Source organism: Pseudochaenichthys georgianus, chromosome 1 (genome assembly GCF_902827115.2).
Source record: "Pseudochaenichthys georgianus chromosome 1, fPseGeo1.2, whole genome shotgun sequence".
NCBI lineage: Eukaryota > Metazoa > Chordata > Actinopteri > Perciformes > Channichthyidae > Pseudochaenichthys > Pseudochaenichthys georgianus.
Window position 1 is genome coordinate 48,901,634 of NC_047503.1, and position 24,388 is coordinate 48,926,021.

General features: G+C 42.1%; 1 protein-coding gene across 1 annotated transcript; it reads right to left on the reverse strand.

The window, feature by feature from the left end:
- Positions 1-6,808: 6,808 nt before the first annotated feature.
- On the reverse strand, positions 6,809-13,907 carry LOC139434217 (zinc finger protein 79-like). The gene is made up of 2 exons (XM_071203885.1): positions 13,376-13,907; positions 6,809-8,764 (listed from the first exon to the last, which is right to left on the reverse strand). Exons 1-2 carry the CDS (start codon positions 13,545-13,547, stop codon positions 8,004-8,006), a joined length of 933 nt encoding a protein of 310 aa, XP_071059986.1. The 5' UTR covers positions 13,548-13,907; the 3' UTR covers positions 6,809-8,003.
- Positions 13,908-24,388: the final 10,481 nt, after the last annotated feature.

Genomic DNA, 24,388 nt, shown 5'->3' on the forward strand with positions numbered 1-24,388 from the left:
CAACTATACTACATTTAACACATGTATCAGTACCAGTAAAGGAGGTAGGGAAGTAACCAAACATGAGACAGTTAGAGCAGGAAATAACACCCGAGGGTGGGGAAAGAGCCATGGCTAGTTATCAAGCTAAAGTAGCCACCGTTAGCAAACCCGAAAATAGTGTAAGCAACTGTGGAGTTACAGTCGCTAAGCGAAGGAGAGCTGTGAGTGCTTAAGCTGTAGTAACGTGTGATTACAACGTCAGGCAGTTGCCGTGATCAAGAGTTTTAAAACGATCGATTAAGTTAATAAGCTATCAGCAACAGAACAGGCACACGGGATACCCGGAGAAGACAATGACAGCAACAACCGGAAGTTACAACATGCTTACCGCAATAGTGGTCCGTGTAGAAACAGGCAGCATATACTGTAGGTGCTGGTCATTAGGGGCACAGCCCCACCTAGTGTCAGCATAAAGTATTAAAAATAATGATTACAACAAAATGCAAAACAATTTTTAAAAATATATAAAATATATTTTAAGATCATGTTTAATCATCTGATTTGTCTCATTGCTGTTTTAGTCTGTGTTCTTGTAATTAGTGTCTACAGTGTGTGCCTATTGAGCTGTTTAGAGCCATGTGGGACAAAACCCGATCCTGCCCCTCCCTCTCACTGTCTAAGTGAACAGTGACTGCAAAAACTAAACTGCGCATGCTCAGAGTATTGTCCTATTTAATAGAGGTTTCTCAATACTCAAATTTCCCCTCCTCGACTCCTATCCTCGACTCCTATCTTAGAGACTTGGTGCCGCCCACAAGAGATGCAGCGGAGGACTAAGGAGGGGAACCGAGGAGAGAGGAGGGGAAGCAGAAGGTGGTTAGAGAAATGATAACTCTTGTCCTCTGAGCGGTCATTTTAAAGCAACGTCCGTTAATTATTACGTGGCAACAGCTGCATCAGCTGTGGAGTGTTTTGTCATAGCGCTGTATTTTATAATCTCTGTTAGATCAGCTGAACATTGTTCCCCCACATGTACATGTATTTCAATTTACAACAAGGCATAGTATGACAAGAATGTAGGAATATTTTCAACACATAGGCCTAGCATCTCTTCTGTATTGTGCCGCACTAAAACATTAGTATGACAAGTACCCTACCCTGTATCGACACAATTTCCTGAAGTAATCTTCGTAATAACTAGCAAACTAAAGATCATGTACATCCACTGCACACATAATCTGAAATAACAACTCATATTTGGCCAAACTGACTTTAAAATAGGCATTTTACACTGAGAATAAAACGAAGTTCGGCCATGTTTTTTTTTTATGCAGGGAGAAATGTGAAGATCACGTGACATAGACGCCAGCCATAGGAATGAATGGTGAACAAAAACGTAGGGATCCTACAATTTCAGAGGTGTTTTTGTAGAAATACTACGTCCTACATTGTAGACCAACATAGTTATTACACGTTTTTTTGTGAGACTGGGTTGGAGTGCAGTTGTGACGCTCCTTGGCTCCTTCAGCTTCATAAAGGGACACGAATAGCTTTCAACTGATTTCAATTTATTCCCATCTGCGGTGGGATTTGACGCTCATGGAAGCACGGCATTTGTTTGTGTCAGCTGCCCTTAAAGGCAATGTGAGCGTCCATTTCCATTGGATAACGGAGAATTGTACACCCGGAAGTAAGTATTCCCCTTACTGTCGATTGATTTGACAGTGATATCTGCACTACTCATCGACTCAAAAACACCAGATTATCCTTGTTAATTACACAACATTGATTGGTTTAGATTGTGTACAATGCTTTTGTATTTTTCCCCTTCGATTCGGAGAAACACATATTTTTTCGGAGTAAAGGATGGCAGAAGACAGAAGACACTACCCATAATCCCCAGCTGTCGTTTAGAACTACACCATGTGCTCTGTTTGACAAGCCCCGTGATTAGTTCTCAAGCTCTGTGATTGGTTCAACTCCAACTGCAATTCCATTCATTCCAATGAATGAACGTCTATGTCACGTGATCTTCACATTTCCCCATGCAGAAAAAAAAAACATGGCCGAACTTCGTTTTATTCTCGGTGTAAAATGCCTATCTTAAGGTTAGTTTGGCCATTAAAATGCGTTTTGATGTCATTTGATGCGAGATAATATGAGTTGTTATTTCAGAATATGTGTGCAGTGGATGTACATGATTTTTAGTTTGCTAGTTAATACAAAGATTACTTCAGGAAATTGTGTCTATACAACGTTTTCATTGTTACCAAGGTGGTTGCTAGGGACTTCTAGCTCTATTCAGGGTTTTGGATTTTTTTTTCTAGCTCTATCCCTGATCATTTTCAGAACCTGAAGGCTCTATACGGACTATCTTCTGGTTCTCCTCTGGATCCATCCACTATCTCTTATCTCTGTCCAGTGAATTAAACTTGTGTTACTGGAGCAGGTAAAGCATACAACAGATACTTTCAGCATTATCGGAGCACGAAGTGGAAGCTTGGATGAAACACAGCGGACTTCTAAACAATGAACTGAACTTGAAAGAAAATAAAGTTGGGTTTTATGCGTTCTAATATTGCAATGCAAACCCAAGATGTAAGTGGGCAACTCGATTTTGACAGGATAACAACTGGTGACTTCTAGAATTGTGTGAGTAACATTCTGTTTTTAGACTTCTCTGTTTCAGTGTGTTTACTCTGTATAATTGCTCTGTAGTTGATCTGACTGAAATTGGGATTTTAAATCTCAAAACCGCTACAGTATCTTTCAGGCAGAAACTTGGGAGAAGTAATTTGACTGAAACCTTAAAACTGAACTAACTGACTGCTAGGGTTAACTTTGATTTAAACATTTGTAGAATACTAAGAGCTTTATTGAGTAGGTGTAAATGTATTAAGGGTTAAACTCATAACTTTATAACTTAGGGTTTATAGTAGTAGTTACGTATTGCGTCGAGGCTTCGGAACGTGTGTCGAGTAATCCCTGAAACTTTTTGTGAAGCATGTTTCGAGGCTTGTATCGTTTTGGGCCAGTGACGTCATCGATGACAAACGAAGCCTCGCTGCCTGTCGATACCACGTGACTGCGATTCAGATCGGTTGAACCGTTAAACCACAACGCTCATAATACCCATGGATGTATAATAAGAACGATATTACCCCTCCTGTACCCGGGCCCACTGGTGACACGATGGAATTAAAAGAGCTCAAAACCTCACTTATATAGAGGTCGGAACATGTTATAAGTATAAATAGATACAAGCATAAATAAATGTAGGAAAAAAAACATGAATGAATAAATACAGGAATAAATATGTTGCAGTGTTTTCAGGGAGCTTTAGTGTGTGTGCTGTCGCTCAGCTGGAAAGCAGTTGACTCACGACCGCAGGGTCCCTGGTTCAACGACTCGTCAATACATATTTTTTGTTGTTTATAAAAGCTACAGCTAAATGAGATAATGTAGTTAATAAATGTATTCTTTGATATGGTTTAGCCTTTCTCAGGCTACAACATGGTTACGTTTATGAATATTAGTAAGGAATATAAATCCCTCTTTGCAAAGTTTACCAGCCCCCTTAGGATTTTCAATCACAATCATTCAACTGGAATAAAAACAATATTGTTAACATGAAAATATGATTTTATGTTCGTTGTTTAGAGTTATTCTAAGGCTTTACTCATTGGGAACTCGGTATGATAGAGCACACTGTTGAGATGTCCAATCTGCCGGTTTTACACACTTTGACCAACAGGGGGTTTGTGTTCAAATGAAGCCCATGATGAAGCCTCATGAGATGAAGCCTTTTGCGAACCAATTGGCTGGAAAGCTTCAAAGCTTCATAAGGCTTCATCTCGCCATCACTAGTTTATAGTAATTGTAAAACCATTGGGCCACTGAAAAGACAATAACAACTCAGGAGGGAGCCAGTCTAGATTTCCTTTTGAGGACCACCAGCTGCAGAGAGTTATCTAATTAAAGGGACGTGGCCCCACAGCTGTGAGAACTCAGCAATCAGGTGTCCATTTTAGGTAGCACTTTCCTGGAGCGTCAGACAAAGGAGTCCTGCTGGAGTCACGAGGGAGGCAAAGAGGAGGAAAATCCTACTTTGATTGAGCTAAGTATCGCTGGTGTTTTATTTTATTTGGTTGTTTAGCCCCTCAGGCTATAATCATGTGTATTTTCTCCATTCCTGTTTATGTGTCTTCTCGCAATTATCACTGGCCCCGTGTATCTCAAAATCGATATAACCGGCCTGCTCTTGTCTATCCCACGTGCTCCACTGAGATCCAACATCTAGTTTCAGGTGGCCTGTGGAACTGCCAGTCAGCTGTTCATAAGGCTGACTTCATCTCTGGCTACGCTTCCCTGCAGTCTCTGGATTTCCTTGCTCTCACTGAGACGTGGATTACTCCATCCAACACATCCACCCCAGCAGCTCTCTCCACAGCATATTCCTTCTCCCATACACCCAGACCCACTGGCAGAGGAGGTGGCACTGGTCTCCTGCTCTCTCCCAAATGGAGCTTTTCCCTCTTCAAGCTACCTAACTTCACTCCTTCCACCTTTGAATTCCATGCCGTCACAGTAACCCATCCTATACAATTAACCATTGTTGTTCTCTACCGTCCACTAGGCGCCTTGGGGGACTTCTTGGAGGAATTAGATCATCTACTCTCACACATCCCTGAAACTGGCCCTGCCCGCTGTACTTCTCGGAGACTTCAACCTCCAGACGGGGAAGATAGACGAACTAACATCTCTGTTAACCGCCTTTGCTTTCTCACTGTCTCCGTCCCCACCAACTCATGAAGCTGGCAGTGTCCTTGATCTCATATTCTCAAGGAACTGCACTACTTCTAACCTCTCTGTAAACCCGCTCCACACCTCCGATCACTTCTTCATTTCATTCTCTCTACCCCTTTCCAAACATAACAAACTACTCTCTTCTCATCCTGCACCTGTCCGCCGTAACCTTCGTTCCCTCTCCCCCTCTACCTTTGCCTCCTCGGTGCTCTCAGCCCTCCCTTCCTCTGACTCGTTCCAACTCCTACCTCCAAACTCTGCTGCGGAAACTCTCCTCTCTACTCTGTCCTCCTCTCTGGACTCTCTCTGTCCTCTCTCATCCTCTCTGGACTCTCTCTGTCCTCTCTCATCCTCTCTGGACTCTCTCTGTCCTCTCACATCTCGGCAGGCTCGTCAGTCCCCTCCTGCTCCCTGACTAAAAGACGCACTGCGTGCTAATAGAACCGTCCTTCGGGCAGCAGAGCGGAAACGGTGGAAATCCAAACACCATGACGACCTCCTAACCTATCAGGCTCTCCTCTCCTCTTTCTCTGCTTCGATCTCTCAGGCAAAAAGCACTTTCTTTCAAGATAAGATCCAATCTTCCTATTCCAATCCCAACAAACTATTTTCCATCTTCTCCTCCCTCCTGGACCCCCCCAAAGCCCCTTCCCCCTCCTCCTTTCTGTCAAGCGACTTTGTTAACCACTTTGAAAAAAAGGTTGATGATATTCGCTCTTCTTTTTCTGACTCACCTCTACTCACCGCCCGGGTCACCAGACCCTCCTTCCACCCGCACACTGACCTCCTTTTCCCCTCTCTCTCCATGTGAGGTTCTTACCCTCATTACCTCTGCCTGCCCTACCACCTGTCCACTGGACCCTATCCCTTCAAACCTCCTTCAGACTATCGCTCCTGATATTCTACCGTTTCTCACCCATTTCATCAACACTTCTCTAACTTCTGGTCACTTTCCAAACAGTCTCAAGGAGGCAAGAGTAAACCCTCTCCTAAAGAAACCCACTCTCAACCTGTCTGATGTTATAAACTACAGGCCTGTCTCTCTCCTCCGTTCCTGTCTAAAACACTTGAACGCACGGTCTTTAAACAACTCTCCTGTTATCTCCATCGGAACAACCTTCTGGATCCGCACCAGTCTGGTTTCAATGCAGGTCACTCCACAGAAACTGCCCTCCTTGCTGTCACTGAGGAACTGAACACTGCCAAAGCAGCCTCCCTCTCCTCTGTCCTCATCCTGTTGGACCTGTCTGCTGCATTCGACACGGTGAACCATCAGATCCTCCGTCACACTCTCCAAGAACTTGGAGTTTCAGGCTCTGCACTTTCCCTCCTCACCTCATACCCCAAAGACCGCACCTACAGGGTAACTTGGAGAGGGTCAGGGTCCGACCCTTGTCAATTAACTACAGGGGTCCCTCAGGGCCCTGTTCTTGGTCTTCTCCCTGTACACAAACTCGCTCGGATCTGTCAATAGCCCGCATGGTTTTTCATACCACTGCTACGCTGACGACACCCAATTAATCCTGTCCTTCCCCGCTCAGAGACCCAGGTCGTCGCACGCATCTCTGCTTGTCCAGCTGACATCTCTCAGTGGATGTCTGCTCATCACCTCAAGCTCAACCTTGACAAGACTGAAGTGCTTTTCCTTCCGGGAAAAGATTGTCCCACTCTTGACCTGACTATCAACATCGGCACCTCTGTTGTTTCCCCGACTCAGACTGCAAGGACTCTGGGTGTGATCCTAGATAACAACCTGTCTTTCACTGCAAACATCGCTGCTACAACCCGCTGCTGCAGATACACGCTTTACAACATCAGGAGGAAGTACCATGCTGGAGGAAGTACCATGCAAGTACCAGGCTGTCCTCCATCAGGAGGATACGTGTTTTTTTATCAAAGTAATGATAAACCTGTGAGTTGGATGTAGAAAAGTCAGAATCAATATAGATGTTTTTTTATTTTAAATTAAATTCAGATTGAACATTGAACAACACAAAAAACTGTAAATGATAGTGTCCGTCCAAAAGATATGTTGTACTTATAGTGAAAACTAACCTTGGGTTAGTAGACTAAAAGCTTTAGGAATCCAAAGAACAACATATAATAAGTACCCTGTATCAAGATTGATGCAAAAGTGATATTTGACCTTTTTAGACAGATTTAGCAAAAAAAACCTCTTCTGGGGTCATTCGGGTGGATTTTCCATATCTCTGGCCCCCCTTGTTCGATTTTGACATGTGACATATCTTCCTGACCGTTAGAGCCAATAGAATCGAAGGGAAATCGTCCCGCACACACTCATGTTAAAAAAAAAAGGTACTGTCTCTGCGCATGCTAGCTTGCAGCAGAGGGGAGAAATATCACTGCTCTGATATCAAGCAACGGAAAAGCTGTTTTATTGCTTATGGATTATCAGAACATTTCAAAGGGGACACAGTCACATTGGATTAACCTATGGATTAACTACAGCATCGTTTTAATGCCATTGAAGACCAGTTTAGACAAGATGAAGGTAAGCCATGTTAGCGTTGTGGGCTACCTAGCGCCACTTGTTTTGATGTACGTTTTTGTCGATAACGTCGCAAGTTTGTATCTTTCAGTGTTGAGGTGGGCACAGTTAGATTCTGTGTCTGCTTGCGATCATAAACGATGTGTTGGATGATAATAAGGGAGCTTGGAGTGATTATCAGTGCAGTAATAGGTGAGCATTTTTTGCTCAGGGGTCATTTAGATGCTTCTTATGAGACTTGTGTTTTTGTTTTGGTAAAAATTGTTTATATATCGTCAGTTAGCTGAGATTATTCCTGTTAATCTGGTATAACACATTAATAGGTTCTTAAATATTAAGATCCCCTGAGACAGTGTCATGGAAAAAAAACTTCGGGCTTAACAGGTTAAATGAGCAGTGGGTGATCAGCAGGTGAAAGGCAGGACACAGGAACTTGGTCCTGAGGAGATGTAACGATTATTAAACAAGAAAGTTGTCGAGTCAAGGGGTCAAAGAAATGAACATTTGTGATTTATGAGGGAATCGGTTGCAGGTGGGTGAAATCAGGCTTAGGGAGTAACGTATTACATGTAACGGCATTAGGTCATCAGGACACAAAATAGACAAATGTATTCCCTTACAGTTACAGAAGCAGCTGACGACCAACACACTTGTGTCTTTTGAAACGATTATGACATTTACATCTTTTGTCACAAACATAGCAGCTCTATTCTTCCTCTCCTCTGTGGACTCTCATGTGTTTCTTTAAATGTCCACTCTGTGAAAAAGCTTTCTTACAGACTGTACAGCTAAAGGGTTTCTCTCCTGTGTGGACTCTCATGTGTATATTTAAACTTCCACTCTGTGCAAAAGATTTGGAACAAACTGAGCAGCTAAAGGGTTTCTCTCCTGTGTGGACTCTCATGTGTTCCTTTAAAGTTCCATTCTTTGAAAAAGCTTTCTTACAGACTGAGCAGCTGAATGGTTTATTTTCAGCACTACGTCGTGGATCACTGAGAGATTCATGTCTGTTTTTCAGTGAGTTTGAGCTTGATGCAGGTTCTCTGGTCTCCTTCCAATCAGCACTGTGTTCAGCGTCAGGTTCAGAAGAGTCTTCAGTGTCAGGTTCAGAAGAGTCTCCAGTGTCGTCCTCAGTCTTTGGTTGTAAACTGATCTCTGGATCTGAGTTCCTGGCTGGTTCTGGTCCTCGACAGTCATATCCATCAGCTTCTGTTTCCATGTGTTCAGTTTGTCTTTGATGAGGCTGTGAGGACTGAGGTTTCTCTTTATCATCTTCACTCTTCACAGGGTCAGGAGTGAAAATGGACTTGGTGATATCAGCCTCCTCCAGCTCCTCACTGATCCTGAGTTCCTCCTGTTCCTGCTTAATGTGTGGGGGGGGCTCTGGGTCCTCCTGGTCCAGACTGGTGCTCCCCTCATGCTGGTCAGGGAGAAGCTCTTCTTTAACCACCACCAGCTGCTGGACGTCTGCAGAAAACAGGAAACACACAGTCAGAACAAACTGTTAAGTGTTAGCATTTAAAAAATCTAATCACCATTACAATGGGAGACATTTTTCAGCCCTAATTAATGCCTTTGTTTTTATATTTTCACATTATCTTTCTTTGTCCCACTTAATGTGTATTTTTGTTGTCTCAGTTCAACTTATGTAGCCCAGCCCCTTTGAAAATGAAAAAGGGTTTTTTCTTCTGGCGTAGCACTAGCTGCAATAAACAAGGAATTGTATTTGGGATCGTTCACAGATACACTACGCCTACAATATAGAATTAAAATACTCCGTTACAAATTTAAATCCTGCATTCAAACCTTATTTAAGTAAAAGTATGCAAGCATCATCAGAACATTTGACGGCACCTTCTTATGTAACAGTAATGACGGTGCAGTAAAATGTTCTCTGTCAGTGTTTAATTTATGATGTTTCTTGATTATTTCGTATGTTGCATTTTACTGCTGTACATGTTCAAAGTTGCGCTTGTATACATTATTATAGATGAGGGAACCTGCTAAATATTAAAATGTGTTTTTTTATATATATATAGTACCAGTCAAAAGTTTGGACACCTTCTCATTCAATGGTTTTTGTTTATTTTAATTTGTTTCTACTTTGTAGATTAATATTGAAGATATCAACACTATGAAAGAACACATATGGAATTATCTAGTTAACAAAAGTGTTTTGCTTAAGAATTAAGAATATGATTCTTGGCTTCTCTCAGTCAGGTTCATGAGGCGCCTTGTCAAGAGTCTCTTCTGCTGATGTTCAGGGGCCTCATTTATAACGCCGTGCGTAGGATTCACGTGGGAAGGTTGCTTACGTAGTAGAAATCCAAAAAATAGGTACAGAAATGTTCCGACATTTTCCGATTCACCAAACATTGCGCACCGGCGAGGAAAGTGCATACAGCACTTCCTACGCCGGTTTCCCTTTATAAATCACAACAGACTCAATGCGGTGCAGCTTTTGCGGGCTTCACGTAACACCCATATTTGCCTATAAATAGTCAAAGAAACGCCCATTCATTCATTCTGACTGTCTTTATGAAGAAGATCGCAGGAAATGACGACAGAACAGCTAAAAAAGACGTCTCACACCGTGTCAGATTTTGGTTATTTTGGGGAGGTCGAGATAAATCATATTGTTTGGTGGATGCAGTTTGAACCAGAGTAGCAGCCTGGAGGTCGGATCGTCAGCAACATAAATAAATAAGTGGCCCGAAAAAGGTTAATGACAAAAACAATACAAATAGCCTTCCCTCAGGCAGTGTGTTTGTACCGGGGACAGGAGACCCCCCCCTTGATGAGAAACTGTAAGAAGTGAACGGGGAATCCCCCCGGTGTGGAGTCATGACGACTGGATCTGAATTATGTTTTTGTATTTGGTGGTTTGTGTTCCAGCTTTCGATCAGCTGTGCGCAGCGTCTCCACTGCAGCCTGTGCGTCTCAACCCCCCAATCAGTTGTGTTGTGCAGAGGTAGAGTTTGTGCACAGTGGAAAGCCCTATTTGACTGCTGTTGTAATCCATATCATGGCAAGAACGACTCAATCCAGTAAAGAGAAACGACCGTCCGTCCATCATTACTTTAAGAAATTAAAGCCAGTCGATCCGGTCAAGAACTTTGAATGTATCCTCAAGTGCAATCGCAAAAACCATCGAATGCTATGATGAGGCTGGCTCTCATGAGGACCCCCCCGGGAAAGGAAGAGCAAGAGTTACCTCTGCTCAGAGGGTCAATACATCAGAGTTACCAGCCTCAGAAACCACAAATTAAAGCACCTCAGATTAGAGCCCACAGAGATGATCACAGAGCTCAAGGAGCAGACAATCTTAAAGGTCCCATGTCATGGCCATTTCTACTGATCATAACTCCATTGTTGAGGTCTATTAGAATAGATTTACATTGTTCAATGTTCCAAACTCACATTGTTTTTTTGTCATACAGCATCTCTGTATAGTGTGTGTATTCACTCTCTGTCCTACACGCCTTGTTGGAGCTCCTGCCCCCCCCCCCACTGTGCTCTGATGAGTCCACCACCGTTACAGCAGAACATCAGTGATTATGTTTCACAATGGCATTAGTTAGCAATCAGAAAATGACACCAGTAAGGACAAACAGGTGAGAATGCTTCGTGGGGTCAAATGTGATCATGGTCAGTTTCAGGCATCCCTAGTGCAGAGCCCCGCGGATTTGTCCATTTGGACTTTGTTACGTCACTATGCCCCGGAAGGACAAAATGGAAAAAGAAAAATCTCCAACGAGGCGTTCTGGGGCAGCATAGATGTTACGTGCTTCCCTCCAGTCCTCCTTGCGTATGCCGGATTGCTTGTGTGAGTAAACGGCTGTATTTCAATAAATGATTGTTATCAAGTACTGGTTTTTGCGTGTATTATTTCATGTTGCGGGTCTCTCCACGATTCACTACCACGGAGTAGAGGGCGGGTCGTAACAATAGACACATATTTTCTGTGTTAGAGTTGTACTCTCTACTGGGTGTACTTTGAGGGTTTGTGACTCTGCAGACCGTTTGCAGAAAAAGCTACATAACACACAAGGGGACGGGTAATAACAGGAAAAGCATGACATGGGACCTTTAACATGCTCTGTTCAGAGGAGACTGCGTGAATTAGGCCTTCATGGTCCAATTGCTGCAAATATCCACTACTGAGGATGAACAACAAGAAGAAGAGAATAGTCACCGTGAAGCATGGAGGAGAAGGTGAGATGGTGGGGGGGGGGCTCTGCATTCTGCAGGAGCCAACACAATATAAATCATATTCTGGATTGTTTAACACTTCTTTGTTTACTAGATAATTCTAGTTAATGTGTTATTTTATAGTTTTGATGTCTTCAGTATAAATCTACAAAGCAGAACCAATTTGAATAAATAAAAAACTTTGAATGAGAAGATGTGTCCAAACTTTTGACTACGTCTAATACTAGAGTATATCTCTCTCAAAATATATATTATGTATATGTATATATATATATATTAGGGATGCCAGCGATTATTCGAATATTCGCTACAGTCTCCATAATCGAATATTATTTTTAAAAATCGATCTTATTTATATATTTTTTTTATGTTATTTTTTTTTTTTTTCCTGGCTTAGTTTCAACCAAAATATATATAAATATATATATATGCTAATAATAGTAATAGTATTAATAATTGTCATTGGTCACACCACCAGTTTGTTTTACTGTAAACTTGGAGGAAGCCTGCGTGCAGAGCAGACTGCTGCAGCACGCTACACACCGACCCCCCTCTCCCTCACACGTGCGACTAAAGATGAACAAAGCGGCAGGTAAAAAGAGTTCCTCCTCGTGGAACTACTTCGAACTTACAAGTCCAAAGGAAGTTAAATGCAAGCTCTGCGAAAAGACGTTGGTCTATCACAGCTCAACCTCAACAATGCGTTGGCATTTGAGTGTGAAGCATGCCAAAGAGGTTACAGAGAAAGATGCAGCACAGCCGGCCATTACCAACTTCACTTCAAGGCCACGTTGTGATGACATGCTTGTTTGTTGTTTGTACTGTTAAACATGTTCCAGTAAATAAAAAAAAACGGAATTCCGCGGGGGGGGGCGGGGGTCGGTCGAATAAACGATTGTTATTCGCCAGGGCTGCCGAATAATCGATTTTGATCATGGTCAGTTTCTGGCAACCCTAATATATATATATATATATATATATATATTGTAGTGCCGAGAGATAGGGAGTCAGGGGCGGTGCAAGGAAGGTGCAAAAGGGAACTTTATTTGAGAGCAGCTAAGGTCATGTTGTCCGGTTGCAGTCCGGGAGTGAAGTCAGGAGGGCACACAACATATATAGTAAACCCATAACATGTCCGTGTGGGAACAAAAACCCCAACTGTAGTTCCATGTATGAATTATGTCCCGGTGTATTAATAGGTGGTCACCACAATATACAGAATATATTATAAATACATGTTGGCAATAATTGATTGATGAGATTATACATTAATTTATATTAACGTTTTAATTACTTAATGACCTTTGTACTAGTTCCCCTATTCTTCATCAAGTAACATTTTAGATGTGTTTAATTTATTATTTATTATTTATTATCGATTTATTTATTTATGAATTATTCTCGAGCCATTTGAATTAATCCAAAGTATTTGTTTTTATTTGCTTTCACACATTTAAAAAGAAAAGGTAAATAAAGAAGCACATTAAAACTAAAGTATCAATGTATGTCACATTTAACCAACTAGTGCCCACATGTATGGGTAATATTTAAATCAGTACATTAAATGGCATATTATTCAATCCATGTATGTTTATAAATATATTTATTTTGGTAGGTTTGCTCTTCCGTAATACATTTTAATTATTATAATAAAGTGCATGTGTCTAATAATACTTACATACTTTTACTTAAATAAGATAAAGTTAAAGATATGAAATGCTTTAACTTGTAATGGATTTTCACAGTGTGGTGTTTGCACTTTTACTTACCTGCAGTGTGCTGATAAAGGGTCTAAAGTGTTATTAATGTGATAATAAAGTGTTACTGAAGAGTTTAAAGTGTTAATTAAGGGTAAAGGGAACAGACCTGCTCTGTGTATCCGAAGCTGAGGCTGTAAAACATCGTCCAGTAGCTTCTGGAGTCTCTTGTTCTCCTCTTTGGAAAGAGACAGCTCCTCCTCGAGCTCTGCTATCGTTTTTTCCAACAGAGCAAATATCTCTTCAGCAGTGAGTCGCTGCTTCTTCAACGACAGCAGCATTTGGACTTTACTGATGTTTCCTAGATCACCTTTTCCTGCAGACTCCGTTAAACACACCGTTTCTCTCTCAGTCAAACTCTCAATCTGACTAGCGTTGCTAACGTGTTTCCAGCTAGCATGCTAAGCTAACTCCTATAGTCCGAGGTAAACGCTCCAGAAAAAAGAGCACAGAGTCCATTCAGAGGTTTATCCAAACACAGAGATGATGGATCAGTAGAGCTGGAGCACACATTTCACTTTCTCAGGAACACAGAGAGAGAGAGCCGTAGCGACGAGACGCCACCTCGATCCAGGTTAGAAAGAGCTGGGAACTTCACTTCCGGTGCGGTTTGAGGACGTCAAAATAAAAGCGGGAAGGATTTCTTCTTTTTGGTTTTAAGAACGATTGGCATCCGGACGTTGCCTTAACACCTACTACTGGATCAATAATAATAAAACCACTCTTTCAAAACAAAACTATTATAACTAACAGAAAATACTCATAAAGGGAAAATAAATAAACATCATTAAGCTAAACAGGTCGCAGTGCACAAATCAAATATCTGTATAGTGTTAGAAATCAAAATCAATGTGGATATGGCGTAATTTGAATTAAATACACTATCGTAGTGCCGAGAGAAAGGGAGTCGGAGGCGGTGCAATGAAGGTGCAAAAGGGTGCTTTACTTCGGAGCAGAAAAGGACATGTTGTTGGGTCGCAGCCCGGGAAGACAAGAGGACGAGAAGCAAGGAGGGCACACTAGAGAGGTTTCTCTATACTCAAATTTCCCCTCCTCGACTCCTATCTCCGACTCCCATCCTTGAGACTTGGTGCCGCCCACAGGAGATGCGAGCAGAGGACTGAGGAGGGGAACCGAGGAGAGAGGAGGGGAAGCAGCAGGCTGTTAGAGAAATGAGAACTCCTCTCCTCTGAGCGGTCATTTTAAAGAGGCGTCCATTAATGATGACAGGAGGCACAGCAGCCCTCTGTCTGATGGACAGATGTGTTCATGATGACTTATATATTTACTTTTAATTCATTCACAGTGCGGTATAATGCGACAATAACAATCAATGATGATCAATGATGACATGTATAGCCGCATGTCATCATTTCAGCGCTGGTTGTCTTGGTGGTGCCCAGCAAACAATGTGGGCTTCGTAAATAATTGGACAGCCTTCTGGGGAAAACCTGGTCTGATTAAGAGAGACGGCATTCACCCTACTTTGAAAGGTGCAGATCTCATTTCGGCAAACATTTCAGGGCTTTGTGGACGTAATCCATGACAAACTGGAGTTGAGACCAGGAGGCAGAGTCGCAGTCTTACACGCTTCTCTGCGCTCTCTCCTAGGCAGTCACCCATAGGAATCCCGAACCCAATAAAATACCCAATATTAGCGGTGTGTGTGTCTGCCCAAGGACAATTTAAGGTAAAACCTAATAGAGGTGTCATACATAATAACCTAATAAAAGTAAATGTAACAACTACTACAGTGCAACAAAACAGGAAGATTAAATGTGGTCTCTTAAACATAAGATCTCTAGCATCTAAAGCAATATTGGTAAATGATTTTAATATCAGATTATAATATTGATATATGCTGTCTCACTGAAACTTGGTTGAGACATGAAGAATATGTCAGCATAAATGAGGCCACTCCACCCAGCCATGTCAACACTCATATTGCTCGAGGCACGGGCCGAGGAGGTGGAGTTGCAGCAATCTTTGACTCAAGTTTACTTATCAATACTAAACCAAAATGTAATTATACCTCTTTTGAAAGCCTCGTTTTTAGTCTTACGCATCCGACCTGGAAAACTTTGCAGCCAATCTTATTTGTTACAGTGTATCGTGCACCAGGTCCTTATTCAGAATTCTTATCAGAATTCTCTGAGTTTTTATCAACTTTGGTTCTTAAAACAGACAAAGTAATTATCGTAGGTGACTTTAATATTCATGTTGACGATGATAAAAATAGCCTTACTGTTGCATTTAACTCTATATTAGATTCTGTTTGTTTCTGTCAGAGTGTAAATAAACCAACCCACTGTTATAATCACACTCTCGACCTTGTTCTGACTTATAGTATTGAAATTGAGCAACTATTAGTCGAAACCGCATAATCCTGCTTTATCCGACCATTTCTTAGTAACTTTTGAAGTACTGTTACTAGACTACAAGCATTAGTCAAAAGCTCTTGCAGCAGAAACTATCTGTTAGTGTATAGCCACATTTAAGGAAGAGATTCAACCAATACTTAACTCGATAGCATGTCTGCATGTAGGGGAGGAAACTTATACAAAATGTACACCACCCCAAATTGATCATGTTGTTGATAGTGCTATAGATGCGCTGCGAATAAAATTAGATTCTGTTGCTCCTTTGAAAAAGAAGAAAATAAAACAACATAGATTAGCTCCATGGCATAATGCCGAAACCCGCAAAATAAAGCAAAAGTCTAGACAACTTCAAAGGATATGGCGTTCCACTAAACTTGAAGAATCTCGTTTAATTTGGCATATTACTCTCAATGAATATAAGAAAGCACTGCGTAAAGCGAGAGCAGCCTACTACTCTTCATTAATAGATGAGAATAAGAATAATGCAAGATTTCTTTTCAGCACTGTAGCCAGGCTGACAGAGAGGCCACAGCTCGATTGAGCCTTCTATTCCCTTAGCACTCAGTAGTAATGATTTTATGTGCTTTTTTAACGATAAAATTGTTACTCTTAGAAACAAAATTAATGACCTCTTGCCTTCGACCAGTATAGTGTTATCAACAGCTCCCGGAATCGTAAGTTCTAATATTACACTAGATAGTAAACTAGAATGCTTTTCAGCCATTAACCTTGAACAATTACATTCAATGATTCTCTCTTCTAAACCATCAACGTGTATGTTAGACCCAATTCCAACTAAGCTGTTGAAGGAAGTTTTTCCATTAATTAGCACTTCTTTATTAAATATTATGAATATGTCTTTATTATCAGGCTATGTTCCACAATCATTCAAAGTAGCAGTGATAAAACCGCTTCTTAAAAAGCACAACCTCGATCCAGAGGTTTTAGCCAACTATAGACCTATTTCTAATCTTCCGTTCCTCTCAAAAATTCTTGAGAAAGCGGTCACAAAACAGTTGTGTGATTACTTAAAAACAATGATTTATTTGAAGATTTTCAGTCTGGCTTTAGAACACATCATAGCACAGAGACAGCTCTGGTTAAAGTCACAAATGATATTCTAATAGCCTCAGACAAGGGACTTGTCTCTATTCTTGTTTTGCTCGATCTTAGTGCTGCATTTGATACTATCGACCATGATATCCTATTGCAAAGACTAGAGCACTTAGTTGGCATACAGGGAACTGCTTTAGGCTGGTTTAGGTCCTATCTATCTGAACGCTCTCAGTTTGTACGTGTTAACGATGATTCTTCCACGCAAACCAAAGTTAGCCATGGAGTGCCACAGGGCTCAGTGCTCGGACCTATTTTGTTCACATTATATATGCTTCCGTTAGGCAATATTATAAGGAATCATTCTGTAAACTTTCATTGTTATGCGGGATGATACTCAACTATATTTATCAATCAAGCCTGATGAAATTAATCATCTAAATAAAATTCAAGACTGCCTTAAGGACTTAAAAACGTGGATGACCTTAAACTTTTTGATGTTAAACACGACCAAAACTGAAGTTATTGTACTTGGCCCGAAGAATCTACGAAACAAATTATCTAAAGACATACTAACTATGGATGGCATTAATTTGGCCTCCAGTGAGACTGTAAGGAATCTTGGTGTTATATTTGATCAGGATTTATCCTTTAACGCCCACATAAAATCAATTTCAAGGACCGCCTACTTCCATCTACGTAACATTGCAAAAATCAGGCATATCTTGCCTCAAAACGATGCAGAGAAACTAGTCCATGCATTTGTTACTTCTAGGCTGGATTATTGTAACTCTTTATTATCAGGGAGTACCAAGAAGTCAATCAAGTCGCTTCAGCTGATTCAAAATGCTGCGGCTCGTGTACTAACCAGAGTTAGGAAAAGGGACCCACATTACTCCTGTTCTGGCTGCCTTACACTGGCTCCCTATAGAACACAGGATAGAATTTAAAATTCTTCTTCTCGCCTACAAAGCCCTTAATGGGCAGGCGCCATCTTACCTTAAAGAACTCATTATACCCTACTGTCCTACTAGGGCATTGCGTTCCAAGAATGCAGGGTTGTTGGTTGTTCCTAGAATCTTTAAAAGTACAATGGGAGCCAGAGCCTTTTCTTATCAAGCTCCACATTTGTGGAATCAGCTTCCAGTTTGTGTTCGGGCGGCAGACACCCTATCCGTTTTTAAGAGTGCGCTTAAGACCTTCCTTTTTGATAAAGCTTATAGTTAGGGCTGATTAGATTCAGCCCCTAGTTTTGCTGATATAGGCTTAGTTTGTCGGGGGACATCTTACTTCTTCCTTCTCTCTGTCTATACCCGTGTACACTCATGTTCCGATTAACCCAGCTTCCCCAAATGTCTTTCTTTTTGGTGTCTATATACGCTGGGATCCGGAGTCATGGATGATCCTGCGGTCCTGTGTCCTGGATCGCGAGCGCTGGATCTTGAGTCGTGGCTGTGGTCCTGGATCATAGGTCCTGGATGGATATCCTCGTGGATTCATCTTCCTATTATACACACATGCATTTCCAAACATTTGGACTACCTATGTTGCAAATGTATTATCTTTTCAATTTACACACGGCATCTATTGCACGTCTGTCCGTCCTGGGAGAGGGATCCCTCCTCTGTTGCTCTCCCTGAGGTTTCTCCCATTTTTCCCTTTAAACTGGGTTTTCTTTGGAAGTTTTTCCTTGTACGATGTGAGGGTCTAAGGACAGAGGGTGTCGTATTGTCATACTGATATTCTGTACACACTGTGAAGACCACTGAGACAAATGTAACATTTGTGATATTGGGCTATATAAATAAACATTGATTGATTGATTGATTGATAACAGGCTACAGATGCGGACATATACACACACACACACACACACACACACACACATGTATTTATATAAATATATACAATTTAAAGTATGAGAGCACTCTCATAATAACGTAACACAATCAGAGACTGGATATATCCCCCCCCCCGTCTCTCTGGTCGCTGAAATGGGGAATTGAAATTACGCGCCAAAAGTTGTATTTACAAGTATTAAAAGTAAGCAGAGGACACCAAACCAAATGAGACCCGTCTGTCCACCACATCTACGCACTGTACAACACACACACACCTACACACTGTACCACACACACCTACACACTGTACAACACACACACCTACACGCTGTACCACACACACCTACACACTGTACAACACACACACACCTACACAATGTACCACACACACCTACAGCTCCTAAAGCATAATCAGGCTACAGTCGTTGTGTATTTTATTATGTGAAGCACTAAATGGTCTTAGAAAAATATCGACTCTTTGTTTGTAGATATCTACTAAACTAAAGCAAATAAAGAGAGTAGGCCTGTTATACTGAGTGATATATATTGTACACTGCTTTCTCCACGGACCTCACAGCTGTTCTCTCTGTAAACATCGATGATGCAGAGCTGTCATTGGCTGAGATACGTGCTTCATGCCTCCACCGTTCCCGGAAATGCATCCGTGGAGGAGCCGTGGAGGAACCATCAGTGTCTCCTCAGTTAGATCTCCTCCAGAGAGCCTCCTCGACGCTCGATCCTCGGTCCTCTGTGTGCATTTAGAGAAATTAGATGTCCTTCAAAATGGCTCGCTGAAATTCATTTCCGGGTCACTACCGGAGGACCGAGGAGTCGAGGGCCGTTTCTCAATCGCGAGGAAACTGGCTTCCAAGCCAATATTTCATGGATACTACGTCATCAAGTGCCACCGAAGGACTATTCCAATCTCCAGCATACTTGGAATTCCACCTTCAAATCCCCACAATGCTTTGCGCATGGACCAATTTCCCCAAATCTGTGGCGGAAAATGTAAGGTGGCCGGGGCCTCTCATATGACGCACACCTGCACACTTGCTAGCCTGTTCCACTCTTCGTTTTCCGAATGCCAGGAAGGATTCTTGCCTAGCTTCTGGAGGAAGTGACTCGGAAGACATGTGCTACCAAGCAAGCATCCTCGCGATTGAGAAACGGCCGAGGAGTCGAGGAGGGGAAATTTGAGTATTGAGAAGCATCCAGAGAGCTGCAATCCCCACCATACGTCATCTCACATAATTCAGAGCTGATTGGCTGTAAGTATGTGTGCCGCGAAAAGTGTGTGTGTGAAGCGGGTGTGGAGAGTGGAGACTAGAGACGCGTCCTAAAACCCGTAAGTAAGCTGCGCATGGCTTCCCTCCACAAAAAAGCAATGAGATTTCTCCATGGGATTTTAGAAAATAGCTCAAAATAAGATCTGTGGGAAACGTAGCTGTTTGATAAATGCAGGTTTTGTTCAGCCGGATAATATCCACATGTCTACCCTACTTTTATAATTTTCTAATAGATAGATAGATAGACTTTTGAAACTACAAGAAGATAAGGAGGACTTTTGCAAAAAAGTAATAGAGATTTTTGGTTAGAGGGATAGGCAAATGGACTTCATCTTCAAGGTAAGACCACCATTTTATTGAAAATGAGATCTTACTAAGAGAGAACAATTCAATATTGAAATGATAAAATTACATTTTTTTGAGTATCCTTCTGTTGAACTGTCTGTTTAAAATTAATTGAAGCATCAGACAAAAAAAGCTTTTGAAAATAATATTATATTTTGATTTAGGTCAAAATATAATATTTGTAAACCTGAAGAGTCAGAGCCTCAGCAGCCATGAACCTCACTGCAGAAGCTTATAGTCATCTAAGTATTTTGTGCCCCACCACTTTTGTACATGTAAAAATGCCACTGCTTGCACCCAATGGCAACTTGTTCACAGTCTTCTGCTGAGGTCAATGAGATGGAGAGCAGCTACAGTAGAGGATGAAAATGAAGTTTTGTTTATAGGCTCCCAGATTAGCACGTATGTTCAGGTAATTAAAAACAGTAGTTATACAGAAAAATAAATATAAATGTGTATACTTATTTTCTTCAGCTCTATAACTGTGGACGGGTGGCGCAGTGGTCTGTGCATCCGATCATCTGATCAAGGGGGAGTGCTGGGGAACTCCAGTTCGAAACCCGCTCCTGCCGCCACTGGGTCAGGCCGTTGTGTCCTTGGGCAAGACACTTCACCTGGATTTGCTCCTGTGGGTATTGTCCACAGTACATGTATGATACCAATGTATACTTGTAAAAGCGCCTCGATGACTTTGAGACGGGAAGATGGACGGTGTGGTGCAGTGCGCTGTGCAATGATCATCAGATCAAGGGGTGAAACCCGCCGCTGCTGCGTCTGTAAAGCCGTTGTGTCCTTGGGCAAGACACTTCACCTGAACTTGCTCCTGATGATATATGTGTAATGTGTGTATATGTAAAAGCGCTTTGAGTCATTGAAAAAGCACTATAATAAATGTAAGGAATTATTATTATTATAACTGTCAAAAGAACACTTCCAAATTCCAGATGCTCCCACACAGATAACTATTTCTCATTCAATACACTGATGTATTTTAACTCAATTATTGTCTATTGTATTTCCTCTAGACTCTCCAAAGCCTCCCTCTGTGTCAGTGAGTCCCTCTGCTGAGATAGAGGAGGGCAGTTCATTGACTCTGACCTGTAGCAGTGATGCTTTAATTTCATTTCATTTCAAACCTTTATTTAACCCGATTGGTCCCATTGAGATCATAGATTTCTTTTTCAAGGGAGACCTGCTAACCCAGCAGCTAACTACACCTGGTACAAGGATACACCTGGTACACCTGGGTGAAGACTCTCCAAAAGCTTCAGGACAGATCTTCATCATCACTGAATTCAGAGCTGAACACAGTGGGAGTTATTCCTGTGGAGCCCAGAACAAGTTAGGACGTAGCAACTCCACCTTTCATCTGAGTGTTGGAACAGGTAAGTTCTCTACATTCACCAGAACTGATTCACTTAGTAATCTGAAGCAACCCAAGCATATTCTACATGTCAGTGTTCAGGGAGGATCCTCCATGGTGTCAGAGGTGGATCACACTGACAATGTGATTCATCAATCTATCGTTAGAAGTATCACACATGTGTTCATGTTTCTAGGGAGTTCACCAATGATAGTGAATATCATCATGACGACTCTGGGGGTCTTGATGCTGATGCCTGTGTTTCTCCTGAGTCTGTGGACGAGGTACAACCATATCAGTTCATCACTTCACACATCCTTCCAACATCTTTTAGTTTACTGTTAGGAAATGAAAGATGTATTTGTTGTTGCTCTTAATCCAGGAAGAAGAAAGCTCTGCGCTCCACCACTGAAGCACCTGAAGAGATAGAGGTGAGAGAGATGGACAACATTTCCCGTCAAAGCTATACTGTGGCTCATAAATGCAATGAGTAGACAACTTGTGATCAAAGACAACGTCCTGAGTTGAAACCAGTAATGAATTTAGCCAATACATAATTGGGATCAACTTTAAAATATGAAAAATGTTTTATAAACTCTTAAAGTATATGCAGGTTTCATAAATGAGGGTCTGATGTTGTCTTCTCTCTCTTCATCAGTTGGACTCTATCCCTGAGTATGAGAACGACTCACACACTGCAGCACAGACAGAAGACACAGAGGAGCAGGGAGACATGGTGGGAAGTCCACTCAGGTTAGAGCCTCCTGCATCAGATCAAACAGGCCCACTCCACATGTAGAGTCACAGTTCCAGCTGTAACTTTACACAAAGTGTGAAGGACCAGGGTACAGAAAAACCAGGAGTGCAGGTTGAGGTGCAAAAATACGGATTTTATTGACCCAATATATGTACAGTTTTAAGATGGGTAATAAAATCAATTAGGTTTAATCAAAAAGGTGTAGATATCAACAGACACAATCTAGCATGTAAACGCATAAGCAGAACGTCACAAAAATGGGTGACATCCTGTGTGCTCTTCTGTCCAAGAGCAACTCGCATACCCCCCCTCATCTCCACACTGCAGGAATGTATAGCACTACTGGTCAGTCCATTATTGCATGCAGGGGAAAGAGGCTCTAAAAAGGGGTGGCTTAAATGGAGTGGCCTCTTCAAACACCCCTCAGGGTTTGAGAGGAATGGTGTAGTCCAATTAGCTGACACGTCTATAAAGGCAGGTGTTTTCCATCAGCTCAGCCTTTTGCCAGGAGCAAGGTGAGCTGTAAGACACTGACAGTAGGATTACACGCAACACAAATCACAATAGATACTTTAATCTCTGTGTAATGTAAACAAAATCATAACCTTTACGATGTGTGTTCGTTTGTGAGGCTTGTAGCCCTCACACATTCCCCTCCTTCTGGAATCACGCCATGAGAGCGTGATAGGAAGTCTGCAGTAGTGTGGTCCCGGCCAGGAATGTGCTGGATGGTGAAGTTATATGGCTGCATTGCCAGGTACCATCGGGTGATGCGGCTGTTGGCATCCTTCATCCCTGCCATCCACTTCAGGGCTTTATGATCCGTTTGTAGGATGAACTCTCTTCCCAGGAGGTAGTACTTGAGAGAGTCTAGGGCCCATTTCACTGCCAGGCACTCTTTCTCAACAGTTGAGTAGCGAGTCTCCCTTGGGAACAGCTTCCTGCTGATATAGGCCACGGGGTGAAGGTCATTAGGCTCTCCCTGCATAAGCACCGCTCCCAAACCTCTGTCTGAAGCATCCGTTTGCAATATGAAGTCTTTAGCAAAATCAGGACTACACAAAACAGGGTTCTTACTCAGTGCATCCTTGAGGTCGTTAAAACTCCGCCTCCTCACTCCACTGCAGCAAAGTTGGGCCCATCCGCTTAGTCATATCTGTTAGAACAGCAGCACGAGAGGAGTAGTTAGGCACAAACCGACGGTACCAACCTGACATTCCCAGGAATGACTTCAGCTGGGTCTTTGTCTGCGGAAGCTGACAGAACTGGATGGCTTGTAGTTTGTGGGTCTGGGGTTTGATAACTCCGTTGCCAATAATATAACCAAGATATTCTGTCTCAGTTCTGCAAAACTAGCACTTTGAGTGGTTGACAGTCAATCCAGCCTCCTTTAGACGTCCAATGACGGCTTTCAGATGGTCCAAATGATCCTCCCATGTAGCACTGTGAATGACAATATCATCAAGATATGCTGCAGCAAAATCTGACAATCCCAACAATACCTGGTCCATTAATCTTTGGAACGTAGCTGGTGCGCCATGCAGTCCAAACGGCATTACGGAGAACTGGTACAGACCCCATGGTGTACGGAAGGCTGTTAACTCACGGGACTGTGGAGTCAGCGGCACCTGCCAGTAGCCTTTGCATAGATCAATCATGGTTAGAAACTTTGCTTTGCCCAACCGATCAATGAGTTCATCAATGCGAGGAACTGGATAGGAATCAAACTCAGAAATTGCATTCAGATAACGGAAGTCTATGCAAAACCGTATGGTGCCATCCTTCTTTGGTACCAATACAATGGGGTTGCACCACTCACTTCTTGATACCTCAATGATTCCCAGGGATATCATCAGATCCACTTCCTCTTTAAGGGACACCAGGAGGCGCTCGGGGATTCTGTAGCTCAATTTTCGCACAGAAGCATTCCTCTTTAGCACAATGTTGTGGTCAATAACGTTTGTACAACCAGGATTTTCTTTAAAAACTTCTGGGACACCGAGGGCACTGACCTGGGTTTGTTCATCAGCTGTTAGGTGGTTGAGATCAGGCAAAGCAGCGACAGGTAGAGGAAGGTACTGCGAATCTTCGTCATC

What these genes read in the sequence shown, in the direction of transcription:
- LOC139434217 (XM_071203885.1), bottom strand. Translation starts at nt 13,547, where the DNA reads ATGCTGCTGTCGTTGAAGAAGCAGCGACTCACTGCTGAAGAGATATTT. An exon ending in GCTTCGGATACACAGAGCAG is followed by an intron (nt 8,765 to 13,375) that starts GTCTGTTCCCTT and finishes TGTTTTCTGCAG; the next exon opens with ACGTCCAGCAGCTGGTGGTG.